Below are 24657 nucleotides of genomic sequence, written 5' to 3' on the forward strand. Positions count from 1 at the left end.
CTTACATAGTAAAAAAAAAAAAAGTCAACAAACATTTTTATAGAAATGTTTGCTTTATTTCTTTATTTCACTTTCTCAAGGGGAAAAAAAAACACTGAAAACATTTTTTTTGGGGGGGACCAGGTAAGTGTCTAAATAATCTAGATAAAACCATATGATATGTCACTATGCATAGTCTATCAATGGTACTTATACTGATGAGGCTCTCCAAAACAGTCACCTTTATTTTATGAACTAAAGTTGTGATAAAAGCTCTGTAGGATATATTATACACATATGCTTTTTTGCTATGTAAAAGTTACATAATTACATTTGTCCTTTTCTGTATAAATTAATCAAGAAGTTGGTCATTGTGTTGCAGGTTATCACAGCCCTTGCATTTAATAGACCTGTTAACTGTGGGTTCCAGGTCATTGTCCAATGATACGCTGGCTAAATGCCTGTGATCTGGGGTCATAGCTGGTTGTATTTTCTGTTAGGCAGTTGCCTCTTACTCTTCTCCATGATGAATTGGAAAAGTAGAAGCAGCACAGTTAATTTAATAGTTTAAAGCAGTAATCCCCAACCTTTTTGGCACCAGGGACCAGTTTCAGAATGAAACTGTTTTATCTCAGATCATCAGGCATTAGATTCTCATAAGAAGTACACAACCTAGATCCCTCGCATGCACAGTTTACAAAAGGGTTTGCGCTCCTATGAGAATCTAATGCCACCACTGATCTGACAGGAGGCGGAGCGCAGGTGGTAACGCTCACTTTCCCGCTTCTCACCTCTTTCTGTGCAGCCTGCTTCCTAACAGGCCATGGACCGATACCCCTGGTTTAAAGGACAGAACCTGATTCTTCTATAGAGTGTAGCCAAGCAGCAGATGGTAGAACAAACTTTGGTATCCCTTTACAGAACTGATGTGACTGTGTACACTTACATACTTTATAATGTCACTCTTTAATAGCTGAAATCTTTGTGTTAGTGCTTAGCACTTGCTTATACCTCTAATTAGCGTTTTTATTATGTGAATGCTATTCCAACCCAAATGTGTTCTTAGATGATTTGTGAATAATCCTAATTGCTCAAATTTCTTCCTAGATCTGTTATTTTGAACCACATGGCCAGAGAACATGCTTTCAACATTGGATTGCCAGACAACATTGTAAACTGCAATGAATTTTTGTGTACATTACAGAAAAAGCTTGACAAGTAAGTACTGATTTATGAAACACTGCCTAAAGCTGTTTTAATCTTGGACTCTGTTGTGAATATTTTTAAATTAATTTAATAGAGTAATTAAAGAAGTGGGAATTTCCCATTTTGGAGGAGTTCACATTTTGTACGACAGTCCTTATTTTGTCTAGATCATATTGCCCTTTGGTGTTTTTTAAATTTTTCAAATACACAATGTCATATATACCAAACAATATACATATCATACAATGTATGCCGTAAAGGATATGAAGAATATACTCACTGTCTAGCCTAAGAAATAGAACATTGTTAATTCCTTTGAATCTCCCTGTGTGTCTTTCCTCATTAGTATTTCCCCAGAAACCACTATTCTTAATTTTGTAATTGTAATTCCTTTACTTTTCACTGTAACGTGTCTACATATTTAATAAGGTAAATATATTGTCAAATTATGGAATGGTGTTTAATTTTGTGTGAAACGTAGCATACTGTGTGTATTCTTCTGCCTTTTGGTTTTCATTCACATTTGTATATAATACTCCATTTCCTCAAGGTCATATTCTGGCAACCATATCTAGAGCTTAGCCTGTTGAAATCAGGAAGAAAATTCTTTAGGTCACCAAAATGACTTTCAAAAACGTATCCACTTTTCTTTCTAGGAAAGGGCCCAAAATTTTTTCTCTGAGAACCCAGTTTTCTTTATTTAAATAAAATACTAACAAGTGTGGTGCTTCAACCCACAACACTGAGAGCAACAACATAAAAAAAAAAATAAGGGCCGGGTATGGTAGCTCACACCTGTAATCCCAGCACTTTGGGAGGCCGAGGTGGGCGGATCACCTGAGCTCGGGATTTTGAGACCAGCCTGACCAACATGGAGAAACCCCATCTCTACTAAAAATACAAAATTAGCCGGGCATGGTGGTGCATGCCTGTAATCCCAGCTACTCAGGAGGCTGAGGCAGGAGAATCGCTTGAACCCGGGAGGCACAGGTTGTAGTCAGCAGAGATTGCACCATTGCACTCCAGCCTGGGCAACAAGAGCAAAACTCTGTCTCAAAAATAAATAAATAAATAAATAAGAGGAAGCAAGTAATACAGATTAATTATAAGAAATTTTTAACTCAAATTTTGATGTCAACACTATGTTAAATCGAGTCCCTTCACCCTTTTGTTAAATGACTACCTATAAAATAAGACCAGATGTGCCTTCTAGCAAGATTAGCAATAATGAATATATATAATCAGCTTATCACCCATAAATTGTCAACTATAAAAGAATATACTACAAAAGAATATTATTATGCCCTGGAATATATTCTTTGGCATAAGAAATTGATGAAAAGGTGTTTAGTAGAGATAAAAACAAATTCAAAATTGAAACAATAACAGATTGCAATCATTTGAGAGTTTCCCATGTAAAATATATTATACTTAGACACTATGTGGCTCCAGAAAGTAGAACTCTCTACTTTTTACTGAGTAGCAATTATAATACATGTTGTATCAACTGTCAGGCTTAGTATGAGAAAGACATTTTGTTAATAATCTGCTCAAAACTGGTAATCACTGCTTCATTAGGTAATGAATGCCCAGTCAGTGGAAATATTTGAGCAGAGGTATATGAGAATTATATGGTAGTAACAGCTACTATTTATCTTATTCACATACATGAATAAATACCTAGCACTGTTCATAGTGCATAGTAAGTGCTCAATAAATATATATATGAAATTCTCATTTAAAAATCTCTAAAATGTTGGTATTATCTTCAGTTTAGAAATCAGAAAATGGCAACAGAGAAGGCAAGTAACTTAAAGTCCCCCAGCTAGCTGGCGCTGGAGCAAGGAATTAAACCCTGCAAATCAGCTCACAGGATATCCCAAACCATGTACTAATTATTACATACAATGGGTGCAGTCAGTGCAAGTCATTATAATTAATTGAAGAACATACCTACATACTTATTTTAGAATAGGTAATTCAGTTAGTAAAGAACCAAAATAATTTTTGGATATTACCTATCTTTGTCACCGTCTTAACTGAATAGCAAAGTTGGTCAACTTAGCTGACTACAAAATACACCATACTATGCACTCTACAAAGCCAAATGAATAAAGTGAGGGGGGATTCTGACAAGGATGGTATATCCCATTTGAAGATGCTGTGTAACCTAAAATGAATAAATATGAAACTCAATAATAATAAAGGATTATTGCAGCAACTATACAAGAGACTTGTTTATCAGTGTTTGTGTATTTCTTGTAGTTTGCAGTGCTTGTACTGTGAGAAGACCTTCAGGGACAAAAATACACTTAAAGATCACATGAGGAAAAAACAGCATCGTAAGATTAATCCTAAGAACAGAGAATATGACAGATTTTATGTCATCAATTATTTGGTAAGGCTTTCTTTTCATAACTTAAAATTTGATCGCAGTACTGCAAACAAAATCTTTCTGAGGACCAACTAATATTTGAATAAGCAATTATTGCAAAGGTCAAAATGTAATTGAGGGGCACATTCAAGTAGTGATTAGCTTTGAAATGGTTAGAGTACAAGACATTTGATTTGACTTGTCTTTTATTTGACAGTGTTTATGTAGTAAAAGTGTCATGTCTCTAGAACTCACAGTCATCTTGACCAAAAAAAAAAAAAAAAATACAGCATTTGGATATCCACATACCATCCCCCATTTATGTAATATCTTTTAACTTGGGGCCAGAGACTCCTTTCTTTTTTTTTTTTTTTTTTCTATTTTTCTTGAGATGGAGTCTTGCTGTGTCGCCCAGGCTGGAGTGCAGTGGCATGATCTCGGCTCACTGCAACCTCTGCCTCCTGGTATCAAGCAGTTCTCCTGCCTCAGCCTCCCCGGTAGCTGGGATTACAGCTACTGTGCTGCACAGTACTGGGATTACACCACACCTGGCTAATTTTTGTATTTTTAGTAGAGACAGGGTTTCTCCATGTTGGCCAGGCTGGTCTCGAACTCCTGGCCTCAAGTGATCCACCCGCCTTGCCCTCCCAAAGTGCTGGGATTATAGGCGTGAGCCACCACACCTGGCCAGAGAGACTTCTATATATTCTATTCAAAAGAAACTGTTGAGTACTGGATGTGTTAGGTGCTATGCAAAATAATTCTTTAAAAACAATCTCTTTGCTCTTTCCCCTTCACCCCTACAAAGTGTGTATCTTTATCATTCTCTTCAGTCAGCTTATTTTTAAGGGAAGTTTCAAGGAAACCAAACCATTTTACTATGGAAGGGGATTTTTATTTGTTTGGCTTGTAGGGTAGACTAACCAGGTTACCATGCCAAGGATTTTAAATGTATTGATAGCTCTCCTTCCCCAGAAACCTCAATGCCATTTGCTGGCCTCTGTAGATTTCAAGAAGAGGCATTCAGATGGAGACAGTGGGAGATGGGGAGAGGCATTTGGAAATATGGGAGGGGATTTTTGATAGACAACAATGACTGGGGAACTGGGCCTGCCTTCAATCTACTGATTTTTAAAAAATATATATGACAAAGGAGGGAAACTACTCATATAAAAGAAGAGGTTATGTAACTCTCCAGAGGAACTGGAAGAAAAACAGAGAGTTCTGTTTTGAATGGGTATTTTTCTTAAGCGAATGGAATTTTTTTCTCTCTCAATGTAAATGAATTAAAACCCAAACCCACTGGTCACAAAAGGCTAATTGAATATAATCAGCCATTTTATCTATTGGATAGAAACAAGCATATCCTGAATTATGTTGGAAATCTCTGCTTTAGGGTGGAATTTTGTCTGTTCTAACTATTCCTCGTAGTGTTAAAATTCACCTTGAGAAGCAAGTTTAACATGTGTTTGAAGATTGACTCTAAGACGTTGCCATGGTTTTCTACAAATGTTTTACAACCAGCTAAAGGCAAACGTACCCTTTGAGCTCTTCAATCTTTTCTTGAAATCACCCAGTCATTACTTCCTAGAGCAAATGCTGCTTCAGGACCCAGCCCAGTCTAATAGGGAGTGGACTTCAGTGCTAGCTCTAAGAAATATTCAGCTACTGCATCTAGCTATAGGAGCAATTTAATAGTTCTTCCTTCTGGGGCTCTTTTAAAACTAATATTCAAGAGCTTGAGACTAGCAGAACATTATATAGCTGGAGGTTTTCACCTTTTAGAGGAGACTTCAAGGGATTTGCTCGCTCTTATTCTGCCAGCACTTTTAGAAAAGTATGATACTTCATTTCCTGGGCATCAAGTAGGGTAGCTGTCAAAACTGAAATCATCTGCCAGGGCCAGCCATCTCTGGATGAGCATGGTAGATTGTGCTGCTCATACAGGGCACGGATTTGATGTGGCGTGGACTACAGATTAAGAGAAGTGTTTCAAGAGAAAGTAAGGGCTTTAACAACGTACAAAATGAAAATTAAATTACAACTTTAGAGTCATATTGATAGAAGTCTTTTTTTTAACTAGCAGCTATTTGAGTACTTATAATCTGCAGGCACTATCCTAGGTATTTATATTAAATTGTTTAATTTAAGTCACAATTTTATGACACAGGTATTGTCATTAAGCCTCTTATAGGTAAGGGGACTGGGGCACAGAGAAGCTAATTTTCCAAAGGTCACATGGCTAGGGCAAGTTACTTATCCTGTGCATCAGTTTCCTTCATTTTTACAATTGAGACAAGACTAATACCTACATCTTATGCTTTGGGTTGGGTATTTTGGTCAAGTAATGGTGATGAGTTCATAATGATCTATTCTCCCACCCTTGCCTATTCTCTTTTGTAATAAACTAAAAAGTGAACCAAGGTCAAAGTAAAGCTGACTTTAATCAGCACTTTAAGGCTCTGCTCCACAATCTTTGTCTTCCTAGCCCGTTTCCACTTCCTATTCCTATTCCCTATTTTCTATTCCCTATTCCTATGCGAAATTCCTGCTGAGGTAAATAACCAAAAACTGTAAGAATGATTAACAAAAAACGAAAACCTAAAATGTGTTGATGGCTTAGCATTATGGAAATGATGTAAACACCTTTGAAAAGGAGTGAAGAAGCCTATTGGCTTCACTAAAGATATACACAGGTGCTAAACTAGAGGGGTGCTTACCAGAGGTATCAGGCTTAGTAACATTCTAGGAATATTTGAAGGAATACTGTTATACATTTAAAGTATAATATTATATAGAACAAGTGTATAAAAAACTGTCCCAAATACTAACAGAGTATAGGTAGAGAAAAATAAAGGCCAGTGTCTTCTCAGTATCATTTTAGTATTATTTCAGACCTCATTAAAGAATAATATTTAACGTGAAGAACATGAGTAATAAATCAATATGAAGAATAAATTCTAAAATTTTAAACAATGAATAATGACAATATTTTATTTAAAAAAAAAAAGATAGATATTCCCTTGTTATCCCTCTGAGGGAAAAGGCTGACATGAGTGCATGAGTGTGGGCAAAAGACAGAATTGTTATATTAGTAGTGGGTTTATACATCTATTTTATTGACATCATACATTCTGCGTACATTTGAGTGCCTTCCAGATGCTAGAAGAGAAAGAAAAAATATTGTAGATAGAAAGGCTGATTTGAGTCACTACTTTCAAAGAGTTCAGAAGTCAGTATGGAAAACCACCGTGTAAGCACGTTAGTTTGAACCCTTTGTAATGGTATATGGAAAGTCAGCGTTCGACCTCTCCTATAGCAGATATATGCAGTCATTGAGTCATTCACGCACAGAGCTCCTCACCTCCACTTCAAACGCCATAGACTCTGCCAGCGCAACAATGATGGGAACATCCAGGGTATCCGTAGCAAGATACACTCTAATAGGCAGCAGAAGTAGGAGAGCAAATGGACAGAGAGGCTGCATTTGGCTTTCTGAGCTCAGCAAATTGACAAGTTCCATTTTCCTTCTTAGGTGAGATAATTTCTGTGCTGAATCATTCATATCAGTTTCTGAATAGTAACAGACTTGCAAAAACCTTAAAAGTCTTTTGCATAGTCTGAATTATCTACATCAAATTCTTGCTTTGTTTTCTCACAAACAAAAGAGTTCAACAGGTAGTGAGGATGGGTTGGGGATAAGGTGCCAGTTAGTTTCACATTCAGATAACCCTTCCTCAGAGGGCAACAGACCGCTTAACATCGAGGCTTCAGCTACATATTCCTACGATGCTCATGTTTCAAACCCTGAGTTTTTCTAAAGGGAACTGGTTTTGCTATGATTTTTATCATTCTTTGATTTAAATTTTTTTATTCTTAAAGTATACAAAGCCACTTATAACAAAAGTAAGCTTTTAACTGATTTTTCATAGTTTTTTATAGTTTTCTCTAGTGAAGTTATTTACACTTAAAACACTTCTCTTTCTGTTTCTGGTGGAGTTTTGTGTAAGCACATGTAAGTGTGTATGTATTAGGGCAGAAGTGTGATGGGTGAAGGGGATCTTTTTTTTCCATGTTTTTTTCCACCCTCTCATTATTCATGAGCCATCTGATGCAGGGGTTTGAGGGGGTGTCTGAACATCTTTAGTGATATGCCTTCCAAACTTTGTTTTTCTTACATTCTTTGCTTTCCTGACATGATTCATTAGCAGGCACAGTGTCTTAATTAGAGAGTTATGTGCTTTTTTTTTTTTTTTTTTTTGCTTTGGGTCTTGTTTCTATAATAAATCATATCTTTAACTGTACCAAATCAGAGCACTCTAGGAAACTGAGCCACTTTCACGTGCAAATTGCTTATTTCCTAATATACTGATAAACATGTACATTCATTTTCCTCTCAAGTGGGGTAAGTGGTTAATGCTGTGTGGCCTAGATAACTCTCTACATATTGTACCTAACACTGAGGAAGTTGCAAAATAATGCTTTGAGTTTAGAAGTTTAACAGTGAAAGATATTTTTTGTTACTTTTGGCTCAAAATATTCATTGACAAGCAACATTTGCCCTTATCATTCAGAATGATCAAATCACAGAAGGCCCATACTTTAGTAATACCTTGCAGCAATAAAACCACGACCTTAAGTCTAAGTACAGAAAAACCAAGTAAGGCATGAAAGATTTAATTCATTACCAAACTTTCTAACAAGCATCTTGTTGGCAGTGTTGAGGCCATTTTTGGTGTTCTGTAATGAGATTCAGACACTTCATGATGACTCTGGGAAGTACATTATAGAGTCCAAATTAACCGTCTCTAATGACATTATGATAGATCTCTGTATATCTAAATGTATGCATCATTTAGCTGATAGATAATGACAGCTTCAAAACCTCTCATTAAGTTGATGAATGATGGATTTTCTTTCTCCCTCTAAATCATAATGGCACTCATAGTTCTTTGTTTTTAGCTAGATGAATACCTTTATTTGGGGGAAAAAGAGTCCATAATTGAGTGAATTTTGGTTTTGTTTTTCCAAAAGGATATTGAACAACAAAGCTATCCATGCTTGTAGCAGGTCAGGTGGGCTTGATCCTAACCATAGTTTAGCTGCTTGAAAACATATCCATTAATGTTCCTACCTCTCTCTGTGTGACACTGTCTGCTTTTGCATGGCACAGTGGGAAGATTGGATAGAAAGAAGACAGGGCAAGAAGAGAGGAAGAAACGGCCCAAGGGGAACAAAAGAATTGGGCCAAAATAAATCATTCCTACTCATCACTCCATAGTTTTGCTAACGCTGTGACTAGGCTTGCCAGACATAGCCCCAAAAGAGTGGAACTTTTCCACTGATGGTAAAGGATAAAAGGGCTTTGAGTAGGTACTAGAGCACCTACTCATGCCTAGTACTATTTCTTCATAGACAGTAACTCATTCATTTAATCACCTTAAAAAAACCTTTTGAGGTAGAATCTAAATTGACTTCAAGTGTATTTTTTTATTTTTTATTTCTAACAAATTGAATTCTACTTTCTAATTCAACTCAAAAAATAGTTTATAGTAATAGTACCCACTGTATGCCAGGCTCTGGAAATGTAACAATGAACAAAGGCCATTAGAATCCCAGATATTCTAATACTCATTCAGGGTTTAGAAACACTGGTTCAAATTTAAGAGAAAAGAACTTGACTGAAAGGATATTGCTGCTTCTCTAAAAAATTATCTCATTAAGGTTTCAACTTCATATTGCTTTTGCACTGTCATTAAGTCAAAAAAAAGTGTTGAATCAAACCATCATAAGTTGGGCCATCTGTATATCCTACTTGTACTGTTTCAAAACCATTTAAACATGGGTGGTTTTGTTTATTTTTTTGGTTTTGATTTTTTTCAAAGTTCTACATACTCTCTCCCTTCTCTTTCCCCCAATCTCTCTCATCCCTCTGTTCTTCCTACAAAGGAACTTGGAAAATCGTGGGAAGAAGTTCAGTTGGAAGATGATCGGGAGTTGCTGGACCATCAGGAAGAGTAAGAGTTGTTATTGCTGCTAATTAATTGCAGTGTTCCAAGAGTAAGAAGACAATGCTTTAGTTTGGTTTAAATTATGAAGAGGTAACATAAAAAGAAAAAAATACCTTCTCTGAGCCATGCATCCCTTCATGTAATGTGGCAAAAACTTGAATTCAAAATAACTTTGACATAAAAATTCCTAAAGACACTGTTATTCCAACTAAATTAAAGCTATTGATTGAACACACAAGTAATATATAATTCAGAGAAAAATACATTCCGAAGTGCTTTGCCTGCTCAGTTAGTGCTCAGACCTTGAAGTGATGTGATCTTTGAACTCTCCATGTTGCTGTCATTGGAATAGAGAATATAAGTGCATTGAAGTTAATCCTGTTCTGTGTTCGGGCCATTGATGACTAACTTTAAACATTCACAGCTTCTTTGCTTGAAATTATAAGCTTGAGAAATGTTCTTTTCAACCTAAAAGGATTTCTTATTTTTCATCTTCTTTTCAGTCAAAGCTTTTTGGCCTTTTTTCTCTCTCAGGATTTTAAATTATTATTATTTTAATAGTGAGGTAAAGCCCAAAGGTAGAGAGCTGCCATTTGCTGAATTTTCTTGATGCATAGAGATTCAGGCAGAGAGTCTTCCAGACTGAAATAAAAACATCTTTCCCATTAAGACATACTAGTTGGAATATTTAATGGGTGAATGTTAAAGTTTTAATGACACAAAAGGTTATAAATAGTAAGCCATGACCTGGGCCGGGACTGGTGGCTCCCTCCTGGATGGATAGAGTTAAGGAAAATGTTTCCTGTTTTCTAATAGGGAAGCTTCTGTGTGAATTGGGTTAGGTTGATCTTGAGAGTCTTATCAGTGATCATTTCTGAGCTTGCCATGAGAAATTCTCTCATCTGAATTTGAATGGGTGTTCCTTGTCTCCACAACTCTTCCCTCCTGGCAGTTTTCCTGGTTTGGGAATGATAAGAAGTTGGTAGTATTTCAAAAAGGTAAATGCAAGGAGCGGGGAAAGTGGTAAAAGGGATCTTGTATCCTTTTTGAGTTCCCTGTCTACCGCCAGATTTAACACTTGCCCAGTTTAAAATAATCAGTATTTCCCTCATGAAAGAGACACGGTTTGCCTTTGTAAAATACACTATTTGTCATGCAGAAACACATTCCCGGCATCACACCTCACAGCGTGTGCACTCAGTGGTTGTGGTTAATGGGAGAGAGCATCACATTTTCTGATATGTCTCCTTTGCAAATTAAACCTCATTGTCTCAGGACGACATTCCTCTGACTGTAGACTGAGATAGCTACTCAGAAGAATGGCAAATAGGAGAAAATGGAACAGCACCTGTTCACTATGTCTATTAATTTCATGGTGCTGCTTTGAATTTCAAAAGCTATATCAGAGAGTCATAACATGATGTGACAGTCTTTACCAAAATGTCAGAGTTGAAAGAGATTGGCAGGGTTTTTTGTAAGGAGAAAGCAATACCAAGTCACTGTGTAGTATACTCTCTTAATGAAGGGAATCTCCATATTTTCTCTCTTCTTTTTTAATTCAGTGACTGGTCTGATTGGGAAGAACACCCTGCCTCTGCCGTCTGCTTATTTTGTGAAAAGCAAGCAGAAACAATTGAGAAGTTGTATGTCCACATGGAGGTAAGATACCTGTATTTGTTGGAATTTTGTTTTATTCTGACGGGAGAAAGCTAGTAATTGTTGCACCCTCATCTGCTTTTACTTCAGTTTCCCAATCATTATTCCAACCAGAAGAGACAGGCCAGGTCTGTCGGGGAGAACCAGAGCTCAGGGCAATTTAGTTAGTACAGTTGACTGGACCCGAGTGAGCTGTTTGTTAGTGTGAGATTTCTCAGACCACTGATGCCATCTCACCTTTGAGATGCTTACAAGATCATTCTAGCTCAGCAGGTGGGACAGGTTCTGAGTCTTTTTTCCAGTGCTTCTTGTGCTGGTGAATAGGAGAGCAAGAAGGGAGAACATTGCCATTTACAAAGGCCCCGGAGGAATAGGAAAAAAGGAGGGTGGGTAGAGAGGATCTAGGGTATGATCCTACAGTTCCTTCAGGTGCCAGGATTTGGAGAGAAGAAACTAGGGAGCATTCCTAGTGTGGGCTTTCCCTTCTGGATGCCATTTTTATGTTATAGTGAAGCTTGGAGCTAGCAATTCTAAACCTTTTTCACCCCAGTATACCTGAGAGAGGACACACACCCTGCACCTCTGATCCTTAGCTGCACAAGGCGGATAGGGAAGGGGAACATGATTCATGATAGTATCACAGCTGTGGGCAGAGGGGTGATTATAATAGAAAAATATTACTGGATGATTCTGATATCTCTCCGTCCCCTCCCTGCAGCCACCTCTGCCGATAGTGGACCATATTCTCTACTTTCACCCACTTTCACCTCACCCTTATTCAGAAATACTGTTCTTAGTTTAGTAAAATAAGGGCCTAGAAAGCGCTCAAAAGACCATAAACATTTTCCTTGATTTTAGTTTCTCTGAAAAAGGTTCCCACTAGTATGTGTGTATAATTTCCTGTGTTTAGATTTAATTCATAATATCTTAATGTCTTTGTATTGAAGGCAGCCTTAGTATGCCTATCCTGTGTAAGGATTACCTTTTCGGCATCCTTGACAGGTGTCCTTAACCTCTGCTGGGTCACTTTCAGTGATAACATCACGAATTCCTAATCATCCTGGATATGGTGCTACACTAAATGCCATCCCAGTGAGTTAAATGGTCTTTATCATCTGTGAGATTGTAGGTTAAAACATTTACACAGACAATTGCAGGTGTCAAACAAACACGCAAAAAAATAAGTGCATTGTAAAAATCAAAAGAGTGTGATTTATAGGAAGGTGTGAGTGAAGAGAAGCTTTGAGGTTTAAACAGTGTATTTGACAGCATAAAATGAAAAGCAGAATTTGTAAAAATTACCTATGTGGGGCAAAGAACCTATATCCATAATTCTAGTCCAAATGCACAGTACAATAGAAACATATCTTACCTACACTTTTATCACACTGCAGAATGCATACATAGACTTCTACATTTTTAGAAGGCTACAAAATGGATAAATTGTAAATTATAAAAACTATAGATATAAGCTATGAGCAATTATAATGTTGTTGCTGTTCTTTGATATGGAGTCTCGCTGTGTCACCCAGGCTGGAGTGCAGTGTCACGATCTCAGCTCACTGCAACTTCTGCCTGCTAGGTTCAAGCGATTCTCGTGCCTCAGCCTCCTGAGTAGCTGGGATTACAGGTACCCACCACCACACCCCGCCAATTTTTGTATTTTTAGTAGAGACGGGGTTTTGCCATGTTGGCCAGGCTGGTCTCAAACTCCTGACCTCAGGTGATCCGCCCACCTCGGTCTCCCAAAGTGCTGGGATTGTAGGCGTGAGCCACCGCGCCCGGCCCAATTATAATGGTTTAACTGATTGACATGACTTGTTTGGACTATGCTGTAAAAAGAAGTTGGGTATGGAGGGAAGTAGTTAGACTTGGAAGACTTCAAAAGCAGAAGATACCGAACTCAGACTGAGTTTCTAAACTACTCAAACTCCTGTGAATAAGCTGTTTATAACTTCAGCCTGAAAGATTAAATAATTCATATGCTTACAGATGTATTCATTCCTTTTTTAGGATGCACACGAATTTGATCTTCTCAAAATAAAGTCAGAACTTGGTAAGTTTGATTCAGAAGTTTTTTTCTGTGATACTTCATTTTTTATAAACCATCCTGTAAGCTATGCCTATGTTCAGTAGCTATGATTGGAGAGTGCACCACCAAAACATGTCTCTCTATAGATGGTCTTGACAGAACTCTCTGTGAAGCAGTGATGCTCAACCATAATAGTCAAATATGGTTTTTGGTTTCATATACTCCTTCTTTCTCTTTCCTACATATATGAGTGCTTCAAGTGAAATATAAGTTAGTGGTTAATAATATATCATAAATTGGAGGGGGCTAGTAGAATATGGATTTTTAAGTCAAACTAGAGTTCAGATTCCAGCTCTGGCACTTACTGGCTATGACATTGGGCCTCAGGTCAGAAAAATGTTATGAGGAGTGAATAATGTATGGTAAATGCCTACTGCACTGCTTAGCAGTATAGCTAGGATTGTTTGTTATAGGTGTACCCAATGTATCATTCTAAGTATCACAACAATAGAACGATTTGGGGCATTAAGACATACAGAAAGTACTGACTTGCTAATAGATCTAAGACAGTAAAAAACTTATTTCTCACAGCTCAGCTCAGTCACTGCTTTCCTAGGTCCTTGGATGTGTTACTTTGCTGCTCTTATAGACATATATATACATTGTTTATATAATTAGCTTAGTAGTCAAGCATGGGCTTTGCAGCTGACAGCTATCTATGTGATGCTAGGCAGTTTCCTAATATGTAATGTAGGTATGATACTACCTATCTGATAGGGTTTTATGAAGATTAAATGTATTAATACATGGAAAATTATTAGAATAGTGCCTAGCTCATAAGCCCTGTGTAAATATGTGCTGTTATTATTTGGTATCTATTATTATGCTTTATAATTGTACTACCTCTTCAGGTTGATTAATAAAAATAAGTGGCTCCTTTAAGAAATTATAATAGTGCAAAAAATGGGTCTGAACAGTTGTCTAATGATTCTGTATTTTGTCATTTTCAGGATTAAATTTCTATCAGCAAGTGAAACTGGTCAATTTTATTCGGAGGCAAGTTCACCAATGCAGATGTTATGGCTGCCATGTGAAGTTCAAATCCAAAGCAGACTTAAGAACTCACATGGAAGAAACTAAACACACTTCGCTGCTCCCCGATAGAAAGATGTGGGATCAACTGGAGTACGTACTGCAAAACCAAATGTGCACTTCTTTACTCCAACTCTTTGATTTTGTCCCTTTATTTAATTTCTTTAAGCCTACAGAAAAAAAAGGAATACATATTTATTATAAAAAGTATACATCAGTATAGTGTGGGGAAAAATGTAAAAATATTCAAAATGCTTATTTTTAAAATAATCCCTCTTACAAATGAAACCAAGTATTTTTCAGTATTTGTGATATGGAAATAGATACATATGTAGAGAGATGAAGTAGATACAGATTTTTTAAATTATATTTTATTAACAAAATATTGTAAATATCTTTCTATAGCCAGTATCCATCTGTTGCATCCTTTCTAATGGTTGCTGAATATCCATTGTATGGATATAATCTATTCTGTGAGATACTTAGGTTGTTTCTTACTTTTTGCTATTATAATGATACAGTGAATATCTATATGCCTACATTTTTGCACACTCATGTAAGTATTTAATTAAGCTGAACTCCTAGAAATAAAATTACTGTGTCAGAGTTTGCACACTGCTAGGACTTTTGGTATATATTTTGTATATTGGCACTTGAAAAAATTAAGCAGTTGGTCATCTGTTGTTGGATTCCCACGTATCCTTTGCCAGAACTTTGTGGACTGGTTCCCAAGTATCCTTTGCCAAGAACCTTCTGGACTGGTTCTCACATCATTCTGGATAACCTCAGTCGAGGGCTCCTCTGAGAGGCTGTGGGGTTCTAGCTGCCCAGAGCTCCTTCTGTTCTTAGGGAATGTTAAGTCATTTCCCCCAGAACTTTAACCAGAAAGTTCTAGTTTTTCTCCTTCAGAAAATCCCACACTTGTGAGGGTACCCTGTTTTTATGATCCTTCTTATATAAATTAAAATTTGTAATATTCCAAAAGTAACTTCAAAATGTATTCAGAGAAGGAACCAGAATAACAAACTTTATATTCCATAAGTGTTTCCTTTTGTGATTACCTAGAAAGAAGGAACGATTAGGCTGGAAAACAAAACACAAGGGAGAGCTTATTATTCTCAAGTATTTGAATAATTTGTGTTTGAAAAAATAACTATATTTGAAGTTTGTTAACTTATAAGGAAGAACTAGGACCTTTGAGTAGAAATGAGAAAGATGTCATTTTTAGCTTCATAGGAGGTGTATCAAACAACTAGAGCTACCCACTACTGGGGTCAGCTACCTTCAAAAATAGTGTGTTTCTTATCATGATAGATGATCAAGCAGAGGCTAAGTGGCCAGCGGACAACTCCAGAGGCAACTCTGGAGGGTGGGAGGTCCACGATCTTGGTTTACCAAATCTGGATAGTAGATTTGGTAAGGTTGATGTCAGCCAGTAAAAGTCAAAGTGAAAGCAATTAGAAGTTGTCTCCAGTATAGCCTTTGCAAAATGCTGTGAAATTGTTGGCAAGGATACCTGGCAAAATTATAGTAAATGTGTACATTCAGCTACCTGGACACTGTATTAGTTTGGTAATTTAATACTATGTATCTGTGGTTGTTTTCAGGTATTATTTTCCAACCTATGAAAATGACACTCTCCTGTGTACACTATCTGACAGTGAAAGTGACCTGACAGCTCAGGAACAAAATGAAAATGTTCCCATCATCAGTGAAGATACATCTAAACTGTATGCTTTGAAACAAAGCAGTATTTTGAACCAGTTGCTACTACAAGAGTACTTGAAAACCTAGAAGAAACTACCACAGAAGCAATTTTTCATGTTTTTCTTCTATGAGACAGATATGAAAGAATAATTTAAATTTGAACATCAACAAAAGATTGGTCCTTGGTGAAATAAACTTTTCAAAAATGAATGTTCTTTTCAAAAAATAAAGTAGAAAAATGCACTTACTAAGAACATGAAAAAAAATGAAGTAGAAAAATAAGATGAAGACTTTGTATTTTGGCTATAAAGTTTATTGTGTGATCATCTTAAATTATCTCATTTCATTAAACTCATAATTATATATAGAAGGATATGTCAATTACAAAGAAATGAAATGTTCAAATTATTTATAAACCTGATTTTTCAATCAGTAGTTTCACTCTCCTCCCCAAGGACCTTCTTCATCCAACAAGTTGCAAAATTTGAATGTCCCTTCTGTACTATATTGGGTGAGCTGTAAATGTAATGACTAAAAGAAAAGCCACAGAAGAAAGAAGAAATGGTCAAAGACCTGGATAATATGCAAATTGGCCATTATATTAGAACAATCAAGAGCTGACTGTGTTACCGCTTTCTGCCTAGGGTGGCCAAATTCCCTAGAAATAGACATCAAGCCAGTTAACTTCACTTTTCCCTGCAATTTGTATGTCACTAACATTTAAATGCCATTTTTAAAAAACATAACCACAATACCATTATGACACCTAAAAAAAATTAACATTAACTTAATATCATCTGTTTTCAGTTTTTCCCACTTGTCTCAAAATGTATGTTTACAATATTATCAGTTTCATTACTGATGAATATTATATGCCTCCTGATAAGATGTACTGAGGAGGGCAGAATATCACTTTTGTAGATTTATACCAAAAATGCATAATTTGGATATAATGAAGAAACAGTCAAATCCAAGTTTGAGGCTGGGCACAGTAGCTCATATCTGTAATCCTAGCACTTTGGGAGGCCAAGGCAGAGGATCACAGGAGGTCAGGAGTTCAAGATCAGCCTGGCCAACGTGGCAAAACCCCATCTCCACCAAAAATACACAGATTAGCCAGGCATGGTGGCATGCACCTATAGTCCCAGCTACTCGGGAGGCTGAAGCACAAGAATCACTTGAATCCAGGAGGCAAAAGTTGCAGTGAGCCGAGATCACACCACTGCAGTTCAGCCTGGGCAACAGACCAAGACTCTGTCTCAAAAAAAGGAAAAAAAAAAAAAAAAAAAAAAATCCAAATTTGAAGGACATTCTACAAAATAATTGGCCTTTACTCTTCAAAAATTTTAACATCATAAAAAACAAAGACTGAAAAACTATTTCAGATTAAAGGTGGCTAAAGATAGCGTAGCATGATCCTGGATTGGATGCTAGACCAAGAAAAAAAAGTTTTTCTTTTGCTACAAAAGACATTAGCAGGACAACTGGCAAAATTTGAATAAGATTTATAGTAAACGTTATGGTATTGTTGTTAATTTCCAGATTTTGATAACTGTACTGTGGGATGAGAATGTCTTTGTTTTCAGGAAATATTCATACACACACTGAAGTATTTAGGGGTAAAGGAGCATTTTGTTTGCAACTTACTCCCAAAAAACTAACAAGGATATATACAGAATAATGAAGTAAACATGGCAAGATGTTAACATTTAGGGAATCTAGGTAAAAGTATGTGGAGATTCTTTGTACTATGGCAACTTTTCTGAAAGTCTGGAATTATTTCAAAATTAAAAGTTTTTTAAAATGTCTTTTTTCAGCCAGGCACGGTGGCTCACGCCTGTAATCCCAGCACTTTGGGAGGCCAAGGTGGGCGGATCACGAGGTCAGGAGTTTGAGACCAGCCCGGCCAACATGCTGAAACCCCGTGTCTACCAAAAATACAAAAATTAGCCAGGTGTGGTGGTGGGCACCTGTAATCCCAGCTACTCAGGAGGCTGAGGCAGGAGAATTGCTTGAACCTGGGAGGTGGAGTTTTGCAGTGAGTTGAGATCGCACCACTGCACTCCAGCCTGGGTGACAGAGCAAGACTCCATCTCAAAAAAAAAAAAAAGTCTTTTTTCAGTTGGTTTGTTTAATCAGGTTCCAAGTGAGATCCATGCACTATATTTGGTTGGTGTGGTTCTTAAGGGTCTTTTAATCTATAACAATTCACAGTTTTTTTTAAACGCCACTTATTTGTTAAAGCAATTGGATTAGTTGTCTTGCTTTCTGGATTTGGATGATTGTATCTTCTTTATATTATTTAACATGTTCCATTATCATTCATTGTCTCCATCCATTTCTGCTACTATAACAGAATACCTGAGACTGGGTAATTTATAAACAAATAGATTTCTTTCTCACAGTTCTAGAGGCTGGGAGGTCCATGATCTTAGTTTAGTGTCCAGTTCGAGAGCCCAGTCTCTATTTCCAAGATGGCACCTTGAATACTGCATCCTCCAGAGGGGACAAAGGCTGTGTCCTCACAGGACAAAAGGATGGAAGGACATAAGGGCCTAGCTAGTTCCTGCCAGCCCTTTTGTAAGGTCATTAATCCCAGTGATGAGGCCTCTGCCCTCATGGCCTGATCACCCTTCTGAAGGCCCCACTTCTTAACACTGTTGCAGCAAGAATTAAGTTTCAACAGGAATTTTGGAGGGAACATCAAAACATTGAAATTATAGCAAACCTTTTTATAAGGTCATTAATCCCATCCATGAGGGCTGCCCTCCTGGCCTAATCACCCTTCTAAAGGCCTTTCTGACCTTTCTTTACAGTGGGTTTTTATTTTTATTTTTTACTTTTCTATTTTTGAGTTGGAGTCTCACTCTGTCTCCCAGGCTGGAGTGCAATGGTGCAATCTTGGCTCACTGCAACCTCCCCCTCCCGGACTCCAGCGATTCTTCCACCTCAGCCTCCTGAGTAGCTGAGACTGCAGGCACCCACCACCACGCCTGACTAATTTTTGTATTTTTAGTAGAGATGGGGTTTCACCATGTTGGCCAGGCTGGTCTCAAATTCCTGACCTCAAGTGAGCCACTATGCCCAGCCCTACAGTGTGTTCTTTATGCAGCATATGTGCTACAGAATGCTGGAGTCTGAGTCTCTGGTTTTCAATTATTAATGCTAGTCTGTGTAGGTAATGCCCCAAAACTCATCTTGGAGTCGTATTGCCTGTCCAGAGACTCAAGAGTCAACCTCCTCCCACCATGCGGTCCTAACTCAACTGTATTTGTTAATTACATAGGCTCTGGCCACAGCTCTAGATTTCTAACCCTCCCACTCTGCAGACACCATGGAAGGCTTTTATTGAAAACTAAGCAAACAGATATAGGAGCCTGTATTATAATGAAAAATGCCTAAATTAAAGATACAATTAAGTTAAATATTTTAAAGCCAAAAATTAAAGAGGCAGTCTAGACAATTAGACTGTGCCTACAACAGTCTGTCTCTAGGAATCAGGTTCGTTCAGGACATCAAGGAATGTCTGAAGAGGTTTTTAGAGCATGCTTCAGTGTTAGGACAGGAGCAATGGAAGAATGAGACAATAAACTAAGTAATTGGGAAGGAGAAAGCTTTTTTGGAGAAAAAGTTGATAGAGAACAAGTCAAATAGATATAAAAGGAAAAATGAAATTGAAGAACAGACCAACACATAAAAGGGAAAAGATGTTGTACTTAGGGTTTAATTCATATTAGCAGTTGTTTTTTTAAGTGGCTAAACGTTTTCAGGTTTATTTGGGGACAGAAATGGCAACTTGGACCCGAAGAAATCTAACAAGAATAGAAGCAAAATCTCAGCAAACTGTACTGACTCCTAGATGGAGCAAGAGCATAGGCCACTATTGGCGAAGGACTCTATGTAGCTCTAAGCTACGTAGAGACTCCTTGATAAAAACCACTGGGAACTGCTCTTTAAAGACTGGGACAGTGATACCAAGTGTACCCTGAAAGTCAGGACAATTTGAGAGGAAATATCAGATGAAAGCAAAACATTCAAGGAATTATTGGATGAATTTCCAGATGTTACTATAATTATAGATAGGAATACAAGAGCTTCTTGTGTCCCAAAGGAAACGTGCCTGAGAAATTTTTAGAGTTAAGACAGAATTAAGGCAACAAGATGGAAGATAACAGAAGAGAGCCAGGCAGGACAGTGATAAATGGAATCCAAGCTCAGATCAGCTGTTAATCCAATTAGAAAATGCAAGCCAGTTAAGATTATCTAACTCAGAAAGGTGAGGGCGGCCAAGATTTTTTGGACAATGGTTGCTTTTGGCAGACCAAAACCTACTGACTTATCTCTCACAACTGAAGTCCCCATTAGATAAATCTACAACCAAATGTTAGATAAGCACATGTCCGGCCCAGAAAAGAGAGAAAGTTAAAAAAAAAAAAAAAGAAAGTACAACTAGCATTAGACCTATTTACATTAGGGAAGGAAACGGATCAACATAAAAAGTAAGTTATACTGTAATAAATTCAGCTATTTCTCCCTAAAAGGCCTAGAGAGAAACCAAGCACTAGGACACATCCACTACTGCCAAAAAAAGGAGCAGAAGTACTGTTGGAACCTGGACAGATGGAAAGCAAGGGATGGTTATATGCTGAGGGCTCAGCAGAGGTGTCTGTCCTCACCAGGTCCCAGTGCAACTAGTCTAGTCCAGTTGCCCACAATATCCATCCTCCATTTCTTCAATAATAATAAACTGTGGTGGGGTATAAAGCTACCTAAAATGAAAATTACATTTCCAAGTTCAGTTATCCTGAACTGCACTTCTTTTGCAGCTCAGGGTACTCGTGTCTAAATTGTGGCTAATGAGATATAAGCAGGAGGTCTCATATGACAGCTTCCAAGAGTCTTCCTTAGGATACTGGACATAAGCACCCTCTGCTTTGTTTTTCATCCCTTCCTACCTCCTGTGGCCTAGGATGTAGATACCTGCATATGGGGCAGTGAGGTTGAAGTCATGCATGGTGAGACATCAATGTCAAAGAAATCTGGATCCCTGACACCTTGGAGGACTCTACAGCCCCAGAATGCTGAAATACACATTTATGTGAAGGAAATAAAGTTCTACCTTCCCACAGTTATTTAAGGTTTTCTATTATTCATAGCCGAGCCTTATTCCAACCAATACGCCTAGGGATTCAAGCTGCAGAAACATCAACAGCAGTTTTAGTTCAGGAATAGGCCGAGGATGTTTTCCAGCTGAAATATGTGAAGGAATGAAGGGGAAACTATTCTTAGAAGCCAGCCTTCACAAGCCGAGGCAATTCCAAAGCCCAAGGCAACAACAGGAGCCACTGTGGCAAAGAACTGGGAAGTGAGCACACAGGAGAGTGTGGAAACTATGCCATCATTATTTAGAGCACAAACTCCCTGGATCAGGGGATGTTGAAGAGAGAGGGCTCAAAAGGAAAATACAGAATGGGAAAAAAAGAGTCAAAACAGACCGCGCAACTGGGCTTGCCATCACTGCCTATTTCTCAACTTGGCAAGAATGCAAATGTCTCATATGTCACCCTGAGAGAAATATCTGTGGATTCTTCCTCCAGGAATGATAAAACATGTTAACGTCTTCAGGAGGATTCCCCCCAATCAGGTTTAAGTTCAGAGATCAAGGAGATCAGGTAACACACAGATGGACTAGCATCCTGGGGAATCCAAAATCAGGATACCGCTAAGTCTCTGTTATGGAGAATGCAGAGCTCTGGGAGCATCATTTTGTCTTACTACTGAAGATCTTGGAATTGATTCGTTTTCTTTTGTTAAATTTTGTTGCCGGTTAGTGCTTTCATGATACTCTTTTGAAAGTGAGATATACCAGAAACTTTGTGTTTAACTTCAAGTTCCAATTCCAGAAGAAAGCCACACTAGCAATTCTAATGAGACACTCTCCAGGCTGCTGGAAGAAACCACTGTGCATCCCAGCATCAATAATCTAGTTCAGAATGAGCAGAATAAGAAACTGGGAAGGATGAATTTTAGACTCTGATGTCTTCTAACTTTAACTCAGACAAGAGAATCCAATCTTTGTATTTTAATTTCTCCCTGAGAGATTCACAATGGTCAAGATTGTTTTTAAATTTGAAACATCAGTTTTTACCAAAATGTTTTTTATTGAAGCAACTTTACATTGCCATATTATCTCTTTGCAGAACCTCTGATACACTATTGTGAACATGTTTAGACATAATTAGGAATGGAAGATGAAATTAGGAACTTTCAGCTGGGGTTCAGCATGGCCCTGGAATTACTTTCATCAATGAATTGCCTTCTGAGAGCAATAGCTACATTCTTCACCACCAGTCCTAGGAGAATACACAAAGAGTAGTTGCCATTCGGGTGGGGGCGGTGGGAGATGCACTCCTGAAGGTGGGAGCAGCACTGTCCTGATAGACCTCCCGCAAAGGAAATGGTCACACTCTTGGTTGGCCTTAGCTTAGTGGGTAAGCCCAATGAGCAAAGAGAACAAAAACCTGAGGAGTGTTGGAAAAGGGGAAACTCATTTTCCAAAGTATTTTGCTTCTACGAGAAAGGGAATCCATTACATAACATTCTTGGTTTCTCTCTGCTCCCTCTTTCACTTCTACCAGACAGAAGGAGTGAATTTTCTGACTAGAAATTTAAAGGACAGGAACTAGCATCTGTGCTTCAGTCCCTTCCTCCTTTTTTTCTTTGGGATTTGCCTGTCTGCAGAGAGAACACAGCCTGTTCTGCTCCACCACTGTATAAACATCAGAGTGGAAGGGTCTGCCCCATGCAGTTGGATGACTAGAGTTGTCCAACACTGTCTGACTATGTATATAAATAAGTGCCTAATTTGGGGGCTCAGTATTAAGAAGCTTGCTTGCCCACAGCAGTAAGCCATGTTCTGCAATATCATCTTAATTAGCAGTAAAGGTGATATTTCATCTCCATCTGCTTGGCCATTTATCAGCTGGCTCTTCTAGAAGGTACACAGCCTCTTAGCAAATGGTGGATGTGGCCAGGATTACCATGAAACCACCTTTTGGAAAGTTACCACTAAATACACTAAGTCCAGTCAGTCGGGAGGCAGAATAGTCTTGTTTCACGTAGAACTAAGGCTGGACAAAATAAAGCCAGAGAGCTGATAGCTTGGATATCATTGTGAGCTAGTTAGACATAGACTTTCTGAAAAACCATCAGTACTAGGGTCTTGTTGAGTCCCACAAACAGCCTTGAGAAAGAATTTTAGTGCTTAGTGCAGGTCATTTTTTTAAGAGGTAAACCCGGAATATACCAGTTCAGGAAGTAGGAGAGTGAAAAATGCAAAAACAAAAAACAAAAACCATGAAACTGTATATTAAGGAAGAAGTTGCTGGTATGGGAACTAGGACTCAACCTCACTGAGGACCTCTGGGAGATTGCATAGAACACTATTCTTACAGTTGCCCCACAACACCCCCCGCCGCCCCCTCACTACCACCACCAAGGGGCAAAAAAGCTAGGCCATTCACCCACTCCCATTGGTCATGGGTTGAGGGCTGTTCCCAGGGGCAGTATTAATTCCCTGGCACTTCCAGCCTGCCTCACACATTGATTTAGCATCCTCTGAAGGTAGGGGAAGGCCCTCACACAAAAACTGAGAAACTTATGCAGAAAAGAACTGGCAGATCATGACAGTAACTGCTACAAATCTAGGTGTTGCGTCACCACAGAAGAAAACATTTTATGTAAGGCTCAGTGGTCCTCACAGCTTTTCTATCTCACTTGACAATGAAGATGCAATCTTACAAGGTATCTAGCCAGGAATTTTATCTTCATCAAGGGTAAAGAGAGGATGGGAAACAGGATCAGAGAGATGAGGACCTGCCAAAAGAAAAAAGCACAACAAAGTGACATCCAACAATATAATATATGGGAATTTAAAATGAGACAAAGCCAAGTCCTGAGCTTTTTTAATGAATGGAGGAAAAGCAATTCTTTGAGCGGATGGAGTAGAACATGCACTCAGAACAAGAATAAATGTTTTAATGTCAGTACTTTGCTGAATGTATATGCAGAATTGACAGACTCCATCCATTTCCATCAAGGGCATCAAATTTCAACTATTGTTTACTTAGCCTGCAAAAATAGCCACCCTACATCCTTGAAGCTTAATTCAACTCCTTCAGTAAGTTTTAGATGATGGGTAGTTAAAGGATTAAACTGCTGCAGTTGAACTCTTATGCCTTATAATTGATATATTGAAAGGCTAAAGCATGTTTGATTCCTGATGATAGCAGTCTGCAATGGCATCATAAGCACATTAAATTCAAACTGAAACATTCAGCGAAGTTAATATTGACTTCACAATGTTCTAAGATGTAAGTGAAGCTATGCTCTTTTTGCCTTATAAAATTAGACTGCAAAAAAACAATTTTTGAGGATATTCTCAGTCAATTGACTTGGTTACAGAGTGAGCAGGAAATCAAACTCTAGTTAAGATCATAGATACTGGTGTTTTATTCATTTGGAAAACAGAAGAGCAAAAGAATATGCTGTAGTAAATTGTTTATAAATTCTTTTTAATTCTAAAGGAGGGGGAGAAAGTG

General features: G+C 37.9%; 1 protein-coding gene and 1 long non-coding RNA gene across 2 annotated transcripts in view; one reads left to right on the forward strand and one right to left on the reverse strand.

Moving 5' to 3' along the window:
• Window positions 1-20500, forward strand: part of ZNF277 (zinc finger protein 277) — a 139322-nt gene extending 118822 nt beyond the window's left edge. Inside the window, exons 6-12 of the mRNA XM_031012886.3 lie at window positions 1087-1197; window positions 3451-3583; window positions 9509-9576; window positions 11133-11229; window positions 13240-13282; window positions 14269-14443; window positions 15958-20500. Coding sequence (XP_030868746.1) covers window positions 1087-1197; window positions 3451-3583; window positions 9509-9576; window positions 11133-11229; window positions 13240-13282; window positions 14269-14443; window positions 15958-16144 — 814 coding nt within the window. The 3' untranslated portion in view covers window positions 16145-20500. The remainder of the gene's footprint in view (window positions 1-1086; window positions 1198-3450; window positions 3584-9508; window positions 9577-11132; window positions 11230-13239; window positions 13283-14268; window positions 14444-15957) is intronic.
• Window positions 1564-23935, reverse strand: LOC134758941 (uncharacterized). The gene is made up of 3 exons (XR_010134734.1): window positions 23858-23935; window positions 14452-14520; window positions 1564-1768 (listed from the first exon to the last, which is right to left on the reverse strand). It is a non-coding gene; the product is annotated as an uncharacterized lncRNA (long non-coding RNA).
• Between the last annotated feature and the right edge of the window lie 722 nt (window positions 23936-24657).

Source organism: Gorilla gorilla, chromosome 6 (genome assembly GCF_029281585.2).
Source record: "Gorilla gorilla gorilla isolate KB3781 chromosome 6, NHGRI_mGorGor1-v2.1_pri, whole genome shotgun sequence".
NCBI lineage: Eukaryota > Metazoa > Chordata > Mammalia > Primates > Hominidae > Gorilla > Gorilla gorilla.